General features: G+C 39.6%; 2 protein-coding genes across 2 annotated transcripts in view; one reads left to right on the top strand and one right to left on the bottom strand.

Moving 5' to 3' along the window:
- The first annotated feature begins 8,522 nt into the window (after window positions 1-8,522).
- arhgap23b (Rho GTPase activating protein 23b) overlaps window positions 8,523-18,851 on the top strand; it is a 322,411-nt gene continuing 312,082 nt past the window's right edge. The window contains exon 1 of the mRNA XM_079596330.1: window positions 8,523-8,963. Coding sequence (XP_079452456.1) covers window positions 8,955-8,963 — 9 coding nt within the window. The 5' untranslated portion in view covers window positions 8,523-8,954. The remainder of the gene's footprint in view (window positions 8,964-18,851) is intronic.
- On the bottom strand, window positions 12,451-15,118 carry LOC306989039 (uncharacterized protein C14orf93-like; the record flags this gene model as incomplete). The annotated part of the gene is made up of 7 exons (XM_079594358.1): window positions 15,020-15,118; window positions 14,631-14,727; window positions 14,270-14,413; window positions 14,013-14,085; window positions 13,101-13,195; window positions 12,882-13,000; window positions 12,451-12,756 (listed from the first exon to the last, which is right to left on the bottom strand). Exons 5-7 carry the CDS (start codon window positions 13,144-13,146, stop codon window positions 12,451-12,453), a joined length of 471 nt encoding a protein of 156 aa, XP_079450484.1. The 5' UTR covers window positions 13,147-13,195; window positions 14,013-14,085; window positions 14,270-14,413; window positions 14,631-14,727; window positions 15,020-15,118.

Genomic DNA, 18,851 nt, shown 5'->3' with positions numbered 1-18,851 from the left:
GCAGCTGATGCAAATGATTCCATGCCAATGTGTATTGGCTCGTTTAGTTTCACTCGAAGTAGATTGGCTCTCTAGCGAGATTCCTATTTGTCGGTCACGACATACGTCTCCGTTCCCTCCTTCAGGGAACGAGGGTTACATATGTAACCGAGACGTTTCAGATAGTTTCTGATGAAATAGAACAGTTAAGTTAAAAATTTGGACAGATGCTGCTGTCCCGAGAATTTTCGTTTTCTTTCACTTTCCCCCCCACCTCCACAATGGCTGCATAGGTACACAGGAATAATCCTTTCCTAAAATGCATTCAAATTTTGTTTACAAAGACGTGAAACTCACCGAGTTGTCAGGGGTGTTCACTGATATGCTCACACAAAAATCGCTGCAAAAGATGCTTTCCAACAGGTGTTTTACCATTCGTTGTAAAACTGTGGACCTATTTTTCCAAACGCTTCACACCCGTAAATTCTTCGGTTGAGAGCTTGAATAATAGACACTTCAGCCCAGTTGGTGGTGGCGGAGTAATACCGTACCTCACAGCACATCCAATACAAGTCAATGGAGTTGGACAAAAACTACGATAAAACCTGTTGGAAAGCATCTTTTGCAGCGATTTTTGTGTGAGCATATCAGTGAACACCCTTGACTACTCGGTGAGTTTCACGTCTTTGTAAACGAAAGTTTAATGCGTTATAGGAAGGATTATTCCTGTGCACCTATGCAGCCATTGTGGAGGTGGGGGGAAAAGCGAAAGAAAACGAAAATTCTCGGGACAGCAGCATGTGTCCAAATTTTTATCTTTTTAAAAAGTGTAAAATACCAAACTTGTCCTTTAACATACTTTATTAAGTCTGCATTTTTTAACAGGAAATGAAGAAAAGCAATATTTATCTTTAGAAAAAAAAAATAGCAGTGTTGAGAATTTTCTCTTTTCTCTTCAGCCACAAACCCTTGACATACACTCAATTTTAAAAAAAAGATTTAACTCAACTTTAATTCACTGAACTAATATGTAGTTGCATAGCCATTGTTTTGATAACATCTGATTATGATCTGATCCAGTAAACAAAAAAAATGCAGACCTGGTCAAATTCATTAATTATTTGATTTGGAGTAATTTTTCCATTACATCTGATATATGGAAATAAAATATATTAAAAGTATGTATACTTTATTCACTTTTTTTAAAACGCACTGCTATTTATTTGAACTGTATGTAACTGTTGTCTTTAATTCTGTTGTCTTGTTGTGACAAGTTTTTTTTACGCATGGGAAAATAATGTCAAATCAAAGTAACATTTTGTTTTATGTTTGCAGGCGTATGTGGCCGTTCAACGTTAAGTCAGGGAATAAGACACAGCCATAACATCTAAAGAAAAAGGGTTATTTTATTCCTGACTGAGCCTCAAATGAGACACAGCATTAAGGTCTTATTTGCTCGAGGAAAGAGAAGCTGGTATAACAAAATAACAAAACTGTCCAATTGACTACAATGAGTGCAGAAAACAAAGTAGTAAAAGTCTTACAAAACAAACAAATAAAAAGGTTATATCACATTGATATAATCTCAAAAATAAATAAAGGGTGTGCAAAAACAACGGTAGTGGCCTGTATATGCGCTCAATCTCCATCAAACGTTCTCCAACATTCGCCACGGAAGATCTCTCACGTGCAGGAACACAACACTCGTATGAGCGGCAAATTAAACCATACTCGATAAAGCCACACACGACTGTTATCACCACAGATTCACAAGTCAATATAAAACTGGAAATGTTCTCTTTTTAACAGTTATATCAACTATTTCTCCCTCTGTGTTCTGTTTCGAACTGCGCTCTCTTTCAGTCTGACGCACTCTCTCTCAGTCTGACGCACTCTCTCTCTTTTGCGCATGCGCACACTCTTAAAGGGGACAGTGCGCGGCTGAGTCAAAGCATACATAAGGGTAAATCACCAGGCAAATTAATCTAATATCAGGCTTTTCCTGCCCCGGTTACACGTACTTTCAACTTTTCAGGGATTTTTGAAAAAAAAATGCAACATGAAAAACCAATGGCGCACTTGCTGCACGTGGAGATGGTGGCCCTAGTTAGAGAGCTCCTCAGCAAATGTATGAAGCCGGAAGCCATCCCACTGAGTGCAAAGGATATCATCAAGGTTGATGTCCGGAATAGAGATTTGCAACTATCAGACAAAAGGTACTGAACTGAACAAGGCCCGTGTGGAGAGGAAGATATGGGTGAGAAACATTTACAACTCTCTCAGAGAAGGATACATGAAGTCATCAGAGTTCCTTCTCAAAAAACTTCCTCTGGAGAACAAGATAATCACCTCACTTTCTGCGCTCACTCCCTCTCTGATTCAAGATGACTCCATCTGTGGGGCTTTTATCACATTAGGAGAGGCCTTGCCTAATGTGGTCGCACCAGAAGAGATTGGTCAATTAGAGGAAGAGATACGGGCATACCAAATAGAGGTGGATCTGTTAACGTGTGCCCAGAACTATACATTGAAGAGGAATGCCGAGTTGATGTAGACTGGTGGAGCACAGTTGTATCCATGAAAAATCCAGAGAGAGGTGTGAGATTTCCCATTCTGGGTCAGCTGGTCAAAGCACTACTTAGCATTTTCACAGGCCCCCTGGTTGAGGGATCATTTAAAGACAAATCTTCCTGTCTCACACATGAAGTCTTGACAACGTTCATGGCAGAAGTTACTGCAGTGATGAATTCACTGCCTTTAATCCCAGTGTCCACTGATCCAGAATTTCCCTTTATTCTCACCCCTGCAACTTTTTTGACACAAAAGACAGGTGCAACACCTCTCCCACCTGGAGACTTCGGGAATAATCCCGAAGCTCAAAAGAATAAAAAGTAACAGTATGCTCATTTAACGTTACTAGATTAACGATCGATCAATCAACAAATTAAATTCATTCATACTGTCATAAATCACTAAAACGTAATTCAAATTTGACTATTTGGTTGAATTTCTTGTCCCTAATAATTAACATAATGGAAACTGTAAAAGGAACTGCAGCAGTGCTAAACTTGCATCATAAAATTGCAACATTCAAACTATAAATGTATGAATTAAAGGTGAACTATACAGGGTTTTTTTAGCTTAATTTACCTTAACTGAACAGCTTCGGAGTCATTGGAATGGTTATATGACTTTTTTCAGGTTGAATGGTGGCCGTCCCGCTTCCCCCTGGTGCCTGTGAGCGGAAAAAACACCGGCCTCAGCGTCAAGAAGTATCGCGTGATATCAGGTCTCGCGATGTAACAAATTGCTTTACGGCAAAAAGAAATCTGCTAAAATTCTGTCATTATTGCGCTCCCTCACGTTGTTCGAACCCGAATGAAGAAGACGTTTTAAAGTAGTCCCATCTGCTTCGATGTCGTTGATCTAGTAGCCTCTGGTATCTGAGAATCGCCAATGAGTTTTTACTGAGTGGGGAGAATCTGTTTAATGTTGAAATCGGAACGGAAGAGCGTTTTTTTGATCCACGACTACAGCGCCTCTCCGTCAGCCTTTTGCCCTGCTGCACGGGCTCTAATTCAGCCGGAACCGAATCGTGTAAAGGGTTCACAAGGCTAGGCGCATCCAAAATAGTATCTACAGCTCTAGCACTCTTCTTACTATTCTCAATTAAAGTTTGGATGCGTGTGTCTAGTTCTGAAATCTTCTCCGTCAGCCTGACTGTCTCCCTGCATTTATCACATATAAATCCTATATTGCCGACAGAGAAGGCTATGCTGAACATGTGACATGAAGTGCAAGTGATAATAACAGGAGTGCAAGTGATAATAACAGGAGAAGTCATTACTCACCGTGTTTGTTGACTGATTCTTACTCACCTGGGGTCCGTTCTTCGTACGTTGCTTAAAACATCCGAGATCAAACGAGACATCCAAGATGATATAATCGGCCTAATCATGATCTGGCTAATTGGGTTCTTCGAACACACCTGCCGGTTATGATTAGTATAGCTGGATTGAGTTATCTGAGATAAATGCGCGTGCATGCGCTGGTTTAAAAGGGGATATGTATCGATAGTAGAAACATTGATCAGCAACGCTGCTATTGGCTGCTCACCGTGGCCAAAGAGCACGCACAGTTTTTCTCCGCAGCAGAGCAAAAGCTAGTAGTCGAAGTTTATGCGGAATTTTAATGTTAAATGAAAACGCCAGGGAACACATCAAAGTCTGTAAAAGCCAGGAGATGGGGCTGGCAAATAGTAGCAAACAAATTAAATTCAATAATGGGGACCATGTTAAATGTTTCCATCACTTGTTACAGTATATACATTTTTGTATTTTAATTTAATTTCATAATTACTTTGTTCATTGTAATGTCAGAGCCACCACCCACTAGAACATTGGAACAAGTAAAAGTGAAAATGGTAATCTTTACTAAGCTACTTATACTGTTCTTGGTCTCTTTTAAAAATACACCGTTAAATGATGTGCATGTGTTGTTCATGTGCAGCAACCAAGAAAAAGGCTATAAAAATTAATAAAAAAACAGGTGGTGGTCACTTACTCCCCGACAGAAGGGCTGGCCCTTGGGTTGAATGTGAATTGACCCTATTGTGGGGGGCATCTCTTCCTTAGACCCACGGCAGGGACCAGTAGCAGCAACAGCTTCATTACTGGTAAATTAACTTTTAATTATCTTAGTACACTGTAAAATAATTTGTTGCTGCATTAAATTAAGTAGGCCTATTATCCAAATGGCTGGTCTAAAGCCTGAATTGCTTTACTTTATGAAAGTGAACACTGCATGTAGGCTAATGTAAAAATATCTCTCTAAAAGAACACACAGAGTACTATTGCTGACCTTGCATAATATCTCTTATTGCAGGCAAAAGATGGCTTGATCACTGGCTTTTCTTTACAAAGAATAATTGAAATAAAAAAGAAACTAAGCATATTTGTCTTGTCTTTTATTAAACATTTAGTGAATTTTAAAAATGGTGTCCCACAATTCTGTCCCGTGCCGCTTTGCTACTAGGTCCGTCCAAGTGCACTGGTGGAGGTCATCATCAGGCTGGAGATCATCAGGCTGGAGGTCATCATCAGGCTGCACCTCCACCACAGGGATCCTCTCCTTTCTGATGTGTAATGATGTGTAATACAGCACATGTAACAATAATGTCACAGTCCCTGTCAGGTGCAACCCTCAGCCTTTTCAGACACTGAAATTTTCCCTTTAGTTGCCCATGCTCAATTTAAAACTGTGCCCTTGTCCTGGCTAGAGCTCCATTGTCCGTGTTGTGGGTCAGGGAATGGGGTCATAAAATACTGCTTGCAGGTATAGCCCCTGTGTCTCCAAGCATGTTGTAATCACCTACATAATGAAAAAAATATAGTTATGTTAGGCTCAGAATACGTGTAGCCTATGTAATACAGTGTGCTTGATATTTATATTTTCCGTTTCCATGTTCAAATAATGTGCTACATGTGACAATGAGACTGATATGGTATAGTGTCACACACCGCCAAGACATTTTAGTCAGTCAACTGCATACTTTGATTCCATTCCTTTTTTTTTTTGTTCATATAACAATATTACTATGATATATTTAGAATTGTAATAGTAACTTAACTGCACATTTACACTGTTCACAAAATCCTCTTCATTGAGGCCTTGATGGGAACGTGTGTACAGTCTCGTTAGTGAATCACGTTAGTGAAGCCTGACACAAAGGCTACTGTAAATCATACTTATTGGCTAAGTCATGATTGCATGATCTTCATAAAAACATATAATGTACCTGCATTGGCAAAAAAAAAAAAAAATCTGCTTTACAACCTTGGGTCAGGAAAAACCATAAAAACCCCTAAAAAATAGCTTGAGCGCGAGGTAAACTTTGTGAATGGCACGACGGGCAGCACTTTTCACCAAGTTCACCGCATCACTCCCAAAGAATCTCAGGGAAATGCACACAGTTTGTGCTGTTGTTAAAGCCCGACTCCGACATTAAATGTGTTGTTCAACAAATTAATGATACAAATGACACTCACGAGTCACGAGAAAAACTATATCTCTCTAAAAGTACGCTATCGCGCTGCGCTAAAGGACTTCCCGGATCACCTCCGCTTATATAAAGCCGGGATCTAATCCTGTTAACATGAAATAAGCCTGCTCGCGAGCAGGTTTAAGATTGCGCACCTGTTGCTATGACAGCAAGTCCAGGATGAGCGTCGAAGAACCAAACAATCCAAGATCATGCCAAATCGCCAACAATCAAATCCAGCTAAGTGAGTTAGCGACGTACGAAGAACGGACCCCTGGGCTTTGATGAACTCAAAGGCGCGGGCGCACGAGAGAAAAATAAATAAATAACAGCGCACGGGTGGCGCGTTTACAGGCTAGCGAAATACTAGCATGTTGTGCTAGTAGTAACGGAAGCTAGCAATGTCAGGTTAATGTGTGAAGTTGGGTAAGCTGTATTTACTAGTATAAACAACTAGGAGATTATAGTAAATAATGGTTAAAAACAGAAAGAAATACGAGGCTTTAGACGAAACGTACAGCCACAAACCAACTCACAGCAGCAGCAGTCACAGCCAGGCAAGCAATCGGCTAGTCAAGTCAAGTCATCTTCATTTATATAGCGCTTTTTACAATGTAGATTGTTTCAAAGCTGCTTTACAGAGATAAACGTATAATTTAAGGTAACAGATTGTTTTTAGCGGTTCTTGAATAATGTTATTTTCCAGCTAAAGTTAGTTTTGATTGATTCACTTCCGTCGAAAGGATAATTTGTTATTAAATTAGGGTCCGCTAAGACGACACCGTTCTCTCTAAACAGACTTTAAATGCGAACCTGTGAGAAACGCTGATGGCGCTCACGTGCGCATTAAGAATTCACTCTATAGTTATGTGCGTTTGAATATATGTGCGCATGCTTGTAATTCTCTACAAACCAAGCCTAAACAAACTACTTGTCCTGCCTATAAATTTGATACAGAATTTTTTTTTTGTCACTACGGGGTAGATACGAAAATTTTCCACAATGCTTTATCTGTAGAGTGGTAAAGGGATCCTCCATAGGGAGAGGCTAGTTGGCACTTCATCACTAGTGTAACAGGTACAGGAATTACACTCTTAAATATATGTATTTTTTTATTAGAATTCACACAAAATTTCTCATTTACACACACCTGATATACCTGCCTGATTGAAGTGAGTGCTTTCCCTTTAATTGTTGTGATGTCATCATGAGCCAACATAATTTCCTGTTCTGTCTCCTCGTCTTTCCTTTGCATTGTAACTGCATTGAAGAGGTAGTGTATCAATTGGCTCCTGATAATCTTAATTAATCTTTATTGTAATTATTGCTTTTATATCTATACCTTTACTCCAATTTATGTGTATAATATTAATTTACTTACCTGTGTTTTTGTTTTTTGTTTTTTGTGAGTCATTTTACCATTTTTTCTATATTTTTGTCGTTGGCCTAAATATGTGAAAAGGTGATCACATGATGTACAAGTGTACATCATATTTATTTTATAGAAAAGGGTGATTCACTCTGTAAGAGGCTGCTTTTGTGTTCTTTTATATCAGGCATGTTTTTTTGGTTGTATTGTTTTCTTGTTTAATGTGATTTTTATTAGTTATAATTTTACTTGTTTAATGTGACTTTACTCTATTTTTTGCTCTTTGCATTGAAGAGGAAACCGGGCCATTTACTCTGTAAGAGGCAGTTACACAAACCAGTTATACAAACCAGTTACACTAGATGAATATTAATATGAGAAGTTGATGTCATTGCTTCTTTATAAAGGTCTCATCAACTATAGTTTGACTGCTGATTCTTTCTTCAGGATTGATTTAAGATAAAATGTTGCAATGATTAATAGTCTAGGGAGATTGTCTTCTTATTCAGGTATGAGGAGGGTAATAGCTATTGTTGTGTTTTTCTAAACAGGGTATTGTATTGTCCAGAGAAAAAGGGGAAATACTATTGCAATTCAGAAAAAGTTACAGGAATCTGAGATTATTGGGAAACACCAGGGCCACAACAGGAGCGAGCTTCCTGTTCTTGAGGGTTGGGATTTTCCCACAATAGTTTAAGGGAAAGGTTGGAAAATGTCTTGAGAGCCTGTGCCTGGTCTAAATGTTTGAGTGTGGATGTATGCCTGTTTGCAATAATGGATTCATGTTTAAAAAAATAAAAGAATACAAATGTGTGGACAACAAATTAAAACCTAAAACACTACATTTCCCATGGTCCTTAGACTAAGGACAGGATTGGCGGGTGGCAGCCCAATAAGATAACGACAGGAGACATATGGCTGTATAACACACTGTTGGTTGTCAATGGTGACAAATCTGTCCATGGAGGAAGGGGTGTGACAGCTGCTGGAAGAACCAGCACACTCTATCTGAAGTCATATGACCTCTTTCATTACTATCCTTCTGATCCCCTGCTCACAGCCTGTAATTCACTGTGTGTTTGTGTAGAGGCAGAGGATAGGAGGAAGGCAGGGGGAGGGGTGGTTAAGGGGAAGGAGGGAAGGAGGGGACACAGAGAGGCAGGCAGAGAGATGAGCCCAGCTTACACACAGTGAGTGCAAGGGAGTGCAAAGCAGGAGTGTGCGAAAGAGTGGACATTTACGGTCTCTCCACGAACCCAGAAGGACGGGAGTATCATGCACCTCTCTTTTTGGCTGAGTGAATAAGTAACAGCAGGGAGAAGGAGAAAGTGCTGATGTGGAGGGGAGATCAGTGCTTTAGACATCAGTAAATACACTGTTCCAGCAAAGAAGAGTGAGAGATAGAGACGACAGGAGAGGACACACACAAGATATCGTGTTTTTTCTAGTGAGGCACGTCAGATTGTGTCTCATGTCCTGGAGTGTATGTTAAAGATGCCTGAGAAGTATGGCTGATGAACAGTGCCATGTCAAGAACTAGGAGTCTGGGGAGAACTCACTGAAGACATGGCTCAGGTGAGGAGATTGCTGAGGGTGGGTCGCATATAGATCCCACAACTTTTTTTATTCTCTGTGAGAGATCCATACTATCTGCTTCAATCAAATATCTCAACAAATACAGTATGCTAGGAGTTTGTAACATTAATATTTATAAGTCCCCCTGTGCTATGCCTGCAAACCCTGCAGAAGCCCAGAAGAGCAACAGTGTGAGATAGGTGTAGGATGGAAGATAATAAATGTTGAATCTGTATGTATGTTTTTGACAACTCTGCAGGAGTCACTATTGCACTTTCATGGTTGTTTGAATACCAGATTGTCTAAATGTGGATTTTATGAAAAATTGGTTCAGGAGTGGTGTATAGTCACAGATAGCCTACTATTCTAGATTTGTACTGCTGTGCATTTATGTGTACTATATGTGTTAAGAGTAGTCTAAACCATTTGACAAAAGAATGTCCAAGACTTTTCCAATTGTTCATTATTAGGGGATAAGGCTTTACAAAAATAATTTAGGGATTGCAGTCATAAAGAACAATTATTTCAGAGCTGTGCATAATTACACGTGTAATATTTTAAATATTTGTTTAATGGCATCTTTTTGCTAAGTGAATGGAGGCCAGTATCAACATATACCAAGGCTGCTAATAATGTCACTATTAAATGGATTTTTATTATTATTATTTGGGATAAAATTATAAAAGTAATTATAGCCATTCAACTTTTTAAATATTTAATAGGCTTTATAAAAAATGTAACCACATTTTTAAGTAAACTCCAATTAAAACAACCCTCACATAAAGCTGTGCCTTTAAACTAGGCTATAGCAGGGCTCAACACTAAGGACTTGTTCTACTAGCACACAAAATAAAATCGTTTTTTTGGGGGGTTTTGACACATGTGATTTTTACATAGCAGCAAAATTTCTCAATTCTTGATACCAGTTTCTATACCACAAAAAAAAAAAAAAAAAAAGCGTGAGCAGACAAGGACACATACAAAGTTTGATGTCAATATGGCAAAGTGATGCAGTGTTACAGCCTCAGAATCAGCATGGCACCATGTCATCAATTTTGTTGATGCATTGTTTGAAAACGATTTGGTCAATCGAAAAGCTTTTAATAACTTTAGGCCGGCATGGTCTGTAGATGATCTGAGCCAATTTTGGTAAAAATCTGATAGTTGATTTGACCTACACAAAGTAGGTTTTCAAAGAAATTCAAATTGACAGACAACAAGTTTGACCAAATATGGTATAATTGGTGTCATGCTCTTCGGTATGACTCGAGGAATCTTTTGAGACCCATTTTATTAGAACTAATTAAATTAATCAAAAGCTATTATCATTTTGGGAAATTTCATTATAAATTTTGACCTGAAAGTGGTGCTGTTCTGAAACATTTTGAGCATGTTCAGTGCCTGGTCCTGATTTTCGTAATGATACACTAATGCGTTATCAAATACAGCAATAAGTGACAAAATTAAAAATTAACGATGGACAAAATGGCCAGTATGAGAAAATTGGATATCATTGAGACCAGTTTTATAATTTTTTTGGCAAACCGTTTAGAAGTTACAAGCAAAAACAGCCCTTTTTCATATCTCATGACCAGTAGATGTCGCTGTGCCGAAACACTGCATGTTGCCTCAGGTCATGCTTGTGATGACATGTACCAGGAGTCCTCTCAATACGCTAAAGCATTATGGAGATAAAGCCTTGCATCCAATTTGGTGTGCTCTTGGTCAAATTCACATTATTCTAGAATACAGTGTTAATTTCGTTAACGAAAATAATGACGAAAATGATTCGTCAACGAAATTTGTTTCAGTGACGAAAACGAGACGAAAATTAAATAAAAAACAGTTTTAAATGACGACAACTATGACGAAAATGTATTGACATTTTCGTCATCGAATAAAAACTAGACGAAAATGTTGGGGAGGGACGATTGAGGAAGAGATCCAGTCATAACTGATGCGTTTGTGGTAAAGTGCAGATTTGAATTGTGACGTGCTGATCTACCCAGGACATGAGTCATGAGTTGGCATGCGCTTGATGTCTCATAAATCGTTAAAAAATGTAAACGTCTGGGAGAAAGAGAAGAGCAGACATATGAATAGGATAGCTCTGAATAAGAGTGACGACGCGAAAAAGAGCTTTATTCGGTATGTTTTCTGTGCGCGCACACACACACAGTGCCCACACCCGACCCGAAGCATCAAGCGTGCAGCCCTGCACATAGACAGCTCTACAGCGCGCGATGACTGAACTTAGCTCTTTCGCGTCTGAATGGATAAATACACACAACATTGTCTAAATGTCAGTTTTGGAGAGTATTCACGTAAACACAGTCAGTTATGTCTTTAAAGAATGTACCGTTGTCGTGTGAGAATAGCGGATCATGTGCATCAGTGCCATTGGATCTGCACACTCGTTCTTAAAGTGACAGTGCGTAATATACCGTCTGTGCACTTAATATTAATCAAACAACAAAATAAAAAGAGAAAAACACTCACTGTTTCAGTGTTAATTTTGTTAATTTTGACAGCAAATTTTTATTTAGTTTTAGTCATAGTCTTTTGACTAAAATGCCATTTAGTTTTAGTCATATTTTAGTCATCTGAATTGTTTTAGTTTTAGTCTAGTTTTAGTCGACGAAAATACAATAACATTTTAGTCGACTAAATCTACAGTAGATTTAGTCGACTAAAATCGAATTTAAATTGTAATGCATTAATTTAGAATTTCTCTAACATTTCCAAACCCATTATAACATACTCCCAAAACATCTATTAACCTGTGAAATAAAAAACATCTTAAAATTAAATAAAACCACTTCTCCAAAAGAAATATAGTATTTTTTTTCTCAATGCATGACACTGCACGAAAAGTGGGATTTTCGTCCCCGTAAACGGCCGGATATCTCCCTAATTTTCGACAATTAACGACAATTTACAGCCTGTGAACGTCGCGTTCGTCTGTGCCACATACTGACGGAAACGAACCATGACGTATGTGGAGAGCTCGCGGCCGTCGGCGCTCGTCGCGGAGGTGCGAATGGCTCTAATTTGCATATGAATAGCAGCGCCCGCGCGCCTTGCAGAGAATGGCTTAAATTTCCTCACTCAGTATTGGTTGAAACCACTACATTTAAACAAGAAAAATCACTCGTGATTGGTTGGCAGATCTGTTACTATTGGTCACCCTGGCTCATTATAAATTCAAACCCCAAAATTATAATAATAATTATATATATATATATAAATAATTATTAATTTTATATATTCATATATGCTATTATGTTGTATATTCATGTCATTATTATCCTATGGACTACACTATTAATACCATCAAGGACATGAATTTATTGAGGAAAGGAAAATTTGCCAGGGACATGCTGTTTATTCAAAGAAATAGCTTTATTAGCACAAACACACAACCATGTACAAAACGTAGGAGATCTGCCCTACACACAAATGGGAAGCTCACAAGAAGCCCAAAATCCTACAGCACCATGAAGTGTCTGTTTTCCGCTTCGGAGCTGTAGGTAACTAGCATTCTGTCTGAATTCGGTCCATTTTGCAGACGTCTGTGGTGCATTGCCCTGTACTTTGGAATCGCCTCTAATCTTGACTGCAGCGTGGCACAGAGCTCGGCGTGCTCCTGGCTGCGAAAGGATGGAGGTCTCACAATCCATCCAGACACCCCGCCAACGATACCGTCTTCCTCATCAGACATCAGGTCTATGGTAGCACACTTCCAAAGGCCCACCTCATCCTCAGCTAGCACACTCTGTCTCGCTTCTAGCAGCTGTAAAAACAACCAATAAAGACAATCAGTACTGCACGGTCCACTGCGTATGGACACAATACATCTATTAATACACATGAAAAAGCCACATTGACCAAAAACAGATCTAATCTAATAAATCTTACCCTCTTTCTTCTCGCTCGACTCCGAGCTGAACTCTTCACAGCTTCCGCCTGCGATGCAAGATCTGGTTGTCGGTACCTGAAGCTCCTGCGTACTGTCTCGTAATATGTCTTACAGGCAGCTGGAAAACAATTAAATGAGAGTGATATGAATAAAAAACAACGTGTAAAATAACTTAAACAATAAAAACAATAAAGGAGAAAATAGTAAAAGTTACTTACACACAATGTCATCATTATCAGCATGTAAATCTGGACTTGCAGACATAGCTCCGAGCAGATATGAGGTCACAGCCTCGTTATGAGGCGAGGTTAGTCTGTGAAAACAAAATGTACTGGTAAGATCGGTATCTATTAACGGATCTATTTCCGGCTTACACAGAAGAATTAAAGCATATTCTACTTCTTCAATGTAGCATCTAGAAAAGACAAAAGTAATAAGACAGTATAATAATAATAATTTAGTGCTTCATCAGGAACCCAAAGTGCTTACAGTACAGCTGCGATTGGACACATATTTTGGATAAAGGGCTGATCATAATAAAAAATGCGTCATGTAAACACGTCAATTGGAAGATTCTGATTGGATTCTGCTAAATCTGAAAAAAACTCTGATTGAAAACATCACCCGCATTTTCCTGCACCCAACAGTACCCAAAATACTTTACAATGGCCTCCCATTGACACACACACGGCGAGCTGCCATGCTAGGTTTACTCGAAGAGCAATAGGATATGCATTAAAATCAAGCAAATCATTACCGGTATAGACAAAATAAGGCACAAACAAAGGACAGAGGGGATTACGGGTGAAGGAGGGGTGAATATGACTATTTATGATCACTTCAGATGACAACAATATGCCATGAGGTTATTTGCAACACAATATGTTCTACAAAATATAGGACTACACACCTTACAGCGCAATATCCCAGAAATGTGGCTTTAGAAGAGGAAAGGTAGGATCAAGAAGTGAGCAAGCGATGAATTAGTATTGTAGGTGCCAAGCAGATACAGTAACAATAATGGAGTCTCCATTGATGCCTAATAAACATTGATACAAGTAGGCTATTGTTAAAGTGGTGAAATTATAAAGTCTTGTTTTCCCTTCTCAACGCATTATGCACCCACTCACCAAATAATGGCTGCATTTTTAATTTGGTCAAGGGCGACCAGCTGCTCCCCATCCCCTCTGGTTGGCTTCCCACCTTAAAGTAATATTTAAAAATTATTTTTTTATATACACACACATCACATTTTCTTGAGGTGCAAGGAAATACAAAAATGCCAAGTAAAAAAGCGATGGTATGCCAGCACACAAACATAATTTATTCCACAGAATATGACTGACATGACAAGGACAGAAGAGATTAGGAACATGTTGTTTTGTACCGTTCAGGTTGCTTTTCAGCAAAGTCTCCAAATCAAAGGTGCCCAGCAGCAGATCCACACCATGGCAGTAGCAGAGGTGGCAAGGCGGGCTGCTTTCCACACTTCTGCCTGGCAAAACACCCCAGAGCCCTTTATAACTTCAATCTGAAAAATTATTTCACATCACAATATTAATTTATTGGCAACTTTTAGAAACTTTTTCATGTTTCATATTGATTCTTATGTTTAGCTTCCCAATAGTTAATAGGTTTTTATAAATGCAGATTAATTATATGTATAAATGCAGATTAACGATAAAGATATGAAACAAATTAAAGGGATAGTTCACTTTGAAATTAAATTTTGGTATGTTTTAGCTTACCTCAAGGGCATCCAAGATGTAGGTGTCTTTGTTTCCGCAGTAGTTTCCATTTTGATATTTGTCTGTCAGTCATATAATGCAGGTCTATGGTCACCTCCTCAAAGAGCATGCACAGAGAAGTACAAATTAAACAATTCCCCATCGTAAGTACACATCGATGGCCTAAGACACGAAACGAGCGGTTTGTGTGAGAAAACGAACAGTATTTATATCGTGTTTACCTCTTGTAAGTTCCACAACCGTCCAAGTGATCTGAGGGCGCGCGCGCTTCCTGGTGTGTGACGCGCGCCCTCAGAGTACTTGGACGGTTGTGTACAAGAGGTAAACACGATATAAATACTGTTCGTTTTCTCACACAAACCGATTTAATTAAAATTAGGAATACTTACGATTGATGATAATGTCTTTCAGAAGGTTAGAAGGCGGCCTTTTCGCCATTCCACCAGCTTCTCAGTTTTTTCGTCCTTTCAAGAAAGTCTTTAACTGAAAAATTCCGGACACAGTCAATGGTCCAAATACTATGGGACCCTGTATCCTCACCCTCAGTCCATTCAAGTAGGACATATCGGAACTCCAACGCTGATATCGCCATTTTTACATTTTTACTCCCAGCCGCTATCTTTCGGCGCGAACCCCCCATACTGTCTATGGGCGCGAAATAGCGCGCTGGGCCGCATGCGGATGACATCATCAACTGCGCGAAGCTGTAACGGCCAATCGGTAGCAGCAGAGTGGAGAAATGCTGAGATAGGTCCAACCAGAACCGCAGAACCATACGTCATAGCAGTGTGAGGCATACGACAGCGCCAGCCTGACAAGTCTGATGCCGGAAGTATAAAACTTATAAAAGTTATGCAGGCACACATTTAACAATAATTGTCAAGTGACAAATAAATAAAATAAATAAAAACTCCATGCGTTAATCCCGAGGCGCCCTTTTTGTTAGCAGTATTTTTAAACCGTCAAGATGGGACAAATTGAATAAAAGAGCCTTTCATGTTTCGTTTCTAGTTCAAAGAAAGAAGACATGGAAGTTTTTCTTTTAGTTTTTATTTATTTTATTTATTTTTCACTTAACAAAAATAAATTGTTTTGTGTATCTTTTTTACATAACATTGGTCAATGCAAAGTTTCAACATGCTGATGTGTTTTGACATATACAAACAAAATCACTATATGTTCGTACTATTACTAATAGTGTCAATTTGACCCTCATAGGCAGCTATTCAAAATAAACTGTACAGACACAAAATAAAAACATTTATTTTATGTATGGCAGGGCACTTGTGATGTGAGGTGTGACCATCCAAGTGTGAGAGCAAAACCAGCACCGTGTGTGAAGTGCAAGAAATTCATATGCAGAAAACACACACTTGCTGTGGCTCATCATGACAGAAGTAACTTCTTGACTTTATAAAATGAGTCTACAAAAGTTGAGCCAATTTAGGAAAAGTAAACATTATTTTCATTATACAGCTAAATGTAATTTTTCAGTTAAGATGTTCTAAGCATAAAATGCTAAAAAAAAAAAAAACAGCATACTGTTATTCAATAATAATCCAATTTTGTCAAAACAAAACTGTTTTTAAAAAAAATGGTTAAAAAAAACATTTTTATAGATTGTTCATATTATTATTATTTTTTTAATGTTTGACAAATGTTGATATTAAAAGTTTACAACCCGCTCCATAAAGGCTGTACACAGAAATCAAACGTGGGTTAGAAAAATGTCACTTGGGAAAAAACTCCTGCTACCCTGATTTGTATTTGTATAGCTCACATTTACATGTTAAAGCCTACCCTAGAATTAGGGGAAGGGGGGTCATGGGGGGACAACTGCCAAGCAAGGCCCACGTCAATTTCTGACAATTCACGGCAGTTTTCGGTGTTGCCTGCAAATTGCCGTGTGCAGTCGTAAACCTGAACTTCCACGACAATCTACAGTGCCGCTTACTGACGAAAATCCTGCTTTTCATGCAGTGTGATATGTAGTATTCATTCTTTATTCTTTCAAGCAGACATATTTATTTATATAAATTAAATATAATTCATCCTTTTTAGGCCTACAGCTATTAAAGAGCAGTGAGTGCTTTTCTCTTTTTATTTTGTTGTTTGATTAATATTAAGTGCACAGGCGACATATTACGCACTGTCACTTTAAGAACGAGTGTGCAGATCCAATGGCACTGATGCACATGATCCGCTATTCTCACACGACAACGGTACATTCTTTAAAGACATAACTGACTGTGTTTACGTGAATACTCTCCAAAACTGACATTTAGACAATGTTGTGTGTATTTATCCATTCAGACGCGAAAGAGCTAAGTTCAGTCATCGCGCGCTGTATAGCTGTCTATGTGCAGGGCTGCACGCTTGACGCTTCGGGTCGGGTGTGGGCACTGTGTGTGTGTGTGCGCGCACAGAAAACATACCGAATAAAGCTCTTTTTCGCGTCGTCACTCTTATTCAGAGCTATCCTATTCATATGTCTGCTCTTCTCTTTCTCCCAGACGTTTACATTTTTTAACGATTTATGAGACATCAAGCGCATGCCAACTCATGACTCATGTCCTGGGTAGATCAGCACGTCACAATTCAAATCTGCACTTTACCACAAACGCATCAGTTATGACTGGATCTCTTCCTCAATCGTCCCTCCCCAACATTTTCGTCTAGTTTTTATTCGTTGACGAAAATGTCAATACATTTTCGTCATAGTTGTCGTCATTTAAAACGTACTCGGTTACTAACGTAACCTCGGTTCTCTCTAGAAAGAGGAACGAGTACTGCGTTGTCGTAGCAACGCATTGGGAAAATCCTTTTCCATGAGAATACTGAAGCAAAAATTATCCTTAATTTTGTATCTATGTAAAACGCTTTGCCACAGCATACAGACCTAGGCGAGACAGCTCGCGCGCCTATTGGCTGCTGGGCGGCAAATGCTTAAGCCAATCGAGCGAGCCCTTGAGTGACGTCAAACCCAATGAGGGCGCTTCGCGCCCTCCTGCGTCACGTCCCGCCGAAACGGGCGTGGCTTAGGGCTATATATTTCGCTCACAGGCTTATGAACTCTGATTTTTAAAGCGAAACAACCGGAGCGCATACACGGCAGGAAACGCAGTACTCGTTCCTCTCTCTAGAGAGAACCGAGGTTACGTTAGTAACCGAGTACGTTCTCTTACGAGAGATACTCTCGTACTGTGTTGTCGTAACAACGCATTGGGGAAAACCCTGTAAGACGCCGTGTGTGCAGTGATCCGACACCATAGACCCAGAGCACTGAGCTGGGGTTCATTTAGTACATAATCACCTGTAGGACTCACAGAGAATCCTGAAAGAGGTGGGCTCTAACCACCATCTCTCGCAAAATGACTGCCTTAGCAGATCAGTATAGAATTGACTGCGCTTAGCAGATCAGTACAGAATAGACTGCGCTTAGCAGATCAGTACAGAATAGACTGCGCTTAGCAGATCAGTACAGAATTAACTGTTAGCAGTTCAGCATAATAATGCCATAACTGACGACTGAAATGTCAGTCTAACAAATACGGTTATTTAAACCGATAATATCTTGGCCTGTAAGGCGGGTACCTCGAGGTTATAAAACCTGATAAATGTAGAAGGTGAGGCCCAGCCTGCCGCCATACAAATATCCTGTAAGGCAATCCCACTCGACCAAGCCCACGAAGAAGCCATACTTCTCGTGGAGTGCGCCCTAACACCCAAAGGGCACTGAGTGCCCTTGGATGCGTACGCTAGAGCTATAGCGTCCACTATCCATCTGGATAGGCTCTGTTTCGAAGTGGCCAGTCCCTTGAGACGCCCACTGAACGAAACGAAAAGCTGCTCTGTCTGTCTGAAAGCAGACGAGCGCGACACGTAAGCTCTCAATGCCCTCACTGGGCAGATGAAATTTTCGTCCATATTATCCCCGATGACCGGAAGGGCAGACAGGGAAATAACCTGCGCCCTAAACGGTGTGTTTAGGGATTTTGGAACGTAACCATGCTTAGGTTTGAGCACGACTCTGGAGTCATTAAGCCCAAATTCCATGCACGACGCGCTCACTGAGAGCGCGTGCAAGTCCCCAACGCGCTTCACTGAAGCGAGAGCCAGGAGAAACACCGTCTTGAGCGACAAGTGTTTCATATCAATCTCCTGAAGAGGCTCGAAAGGAGGACCCTTCATGGCGTTCAGCACCGTGGAAAGGTCCCAAAT

Source organism: Phoxinus phoxinus (genome assembly GCF_949152265.1).
Source record: "Phoxinus phoxinus genome assembly, chromosome: 21".
Taxonomy (NCBI): domain Eukaryota; kingdom Metazoa; phylum Chordata; class Actinopteri; order Cypriniformes; family Leuciscidae; genus Phoxinus; species Phoxinus phoxinus.
Note: the sequence above shows the minus strand (reverse complement) of the source record. Positions and strands in the feature narration are given on the sequence as shown.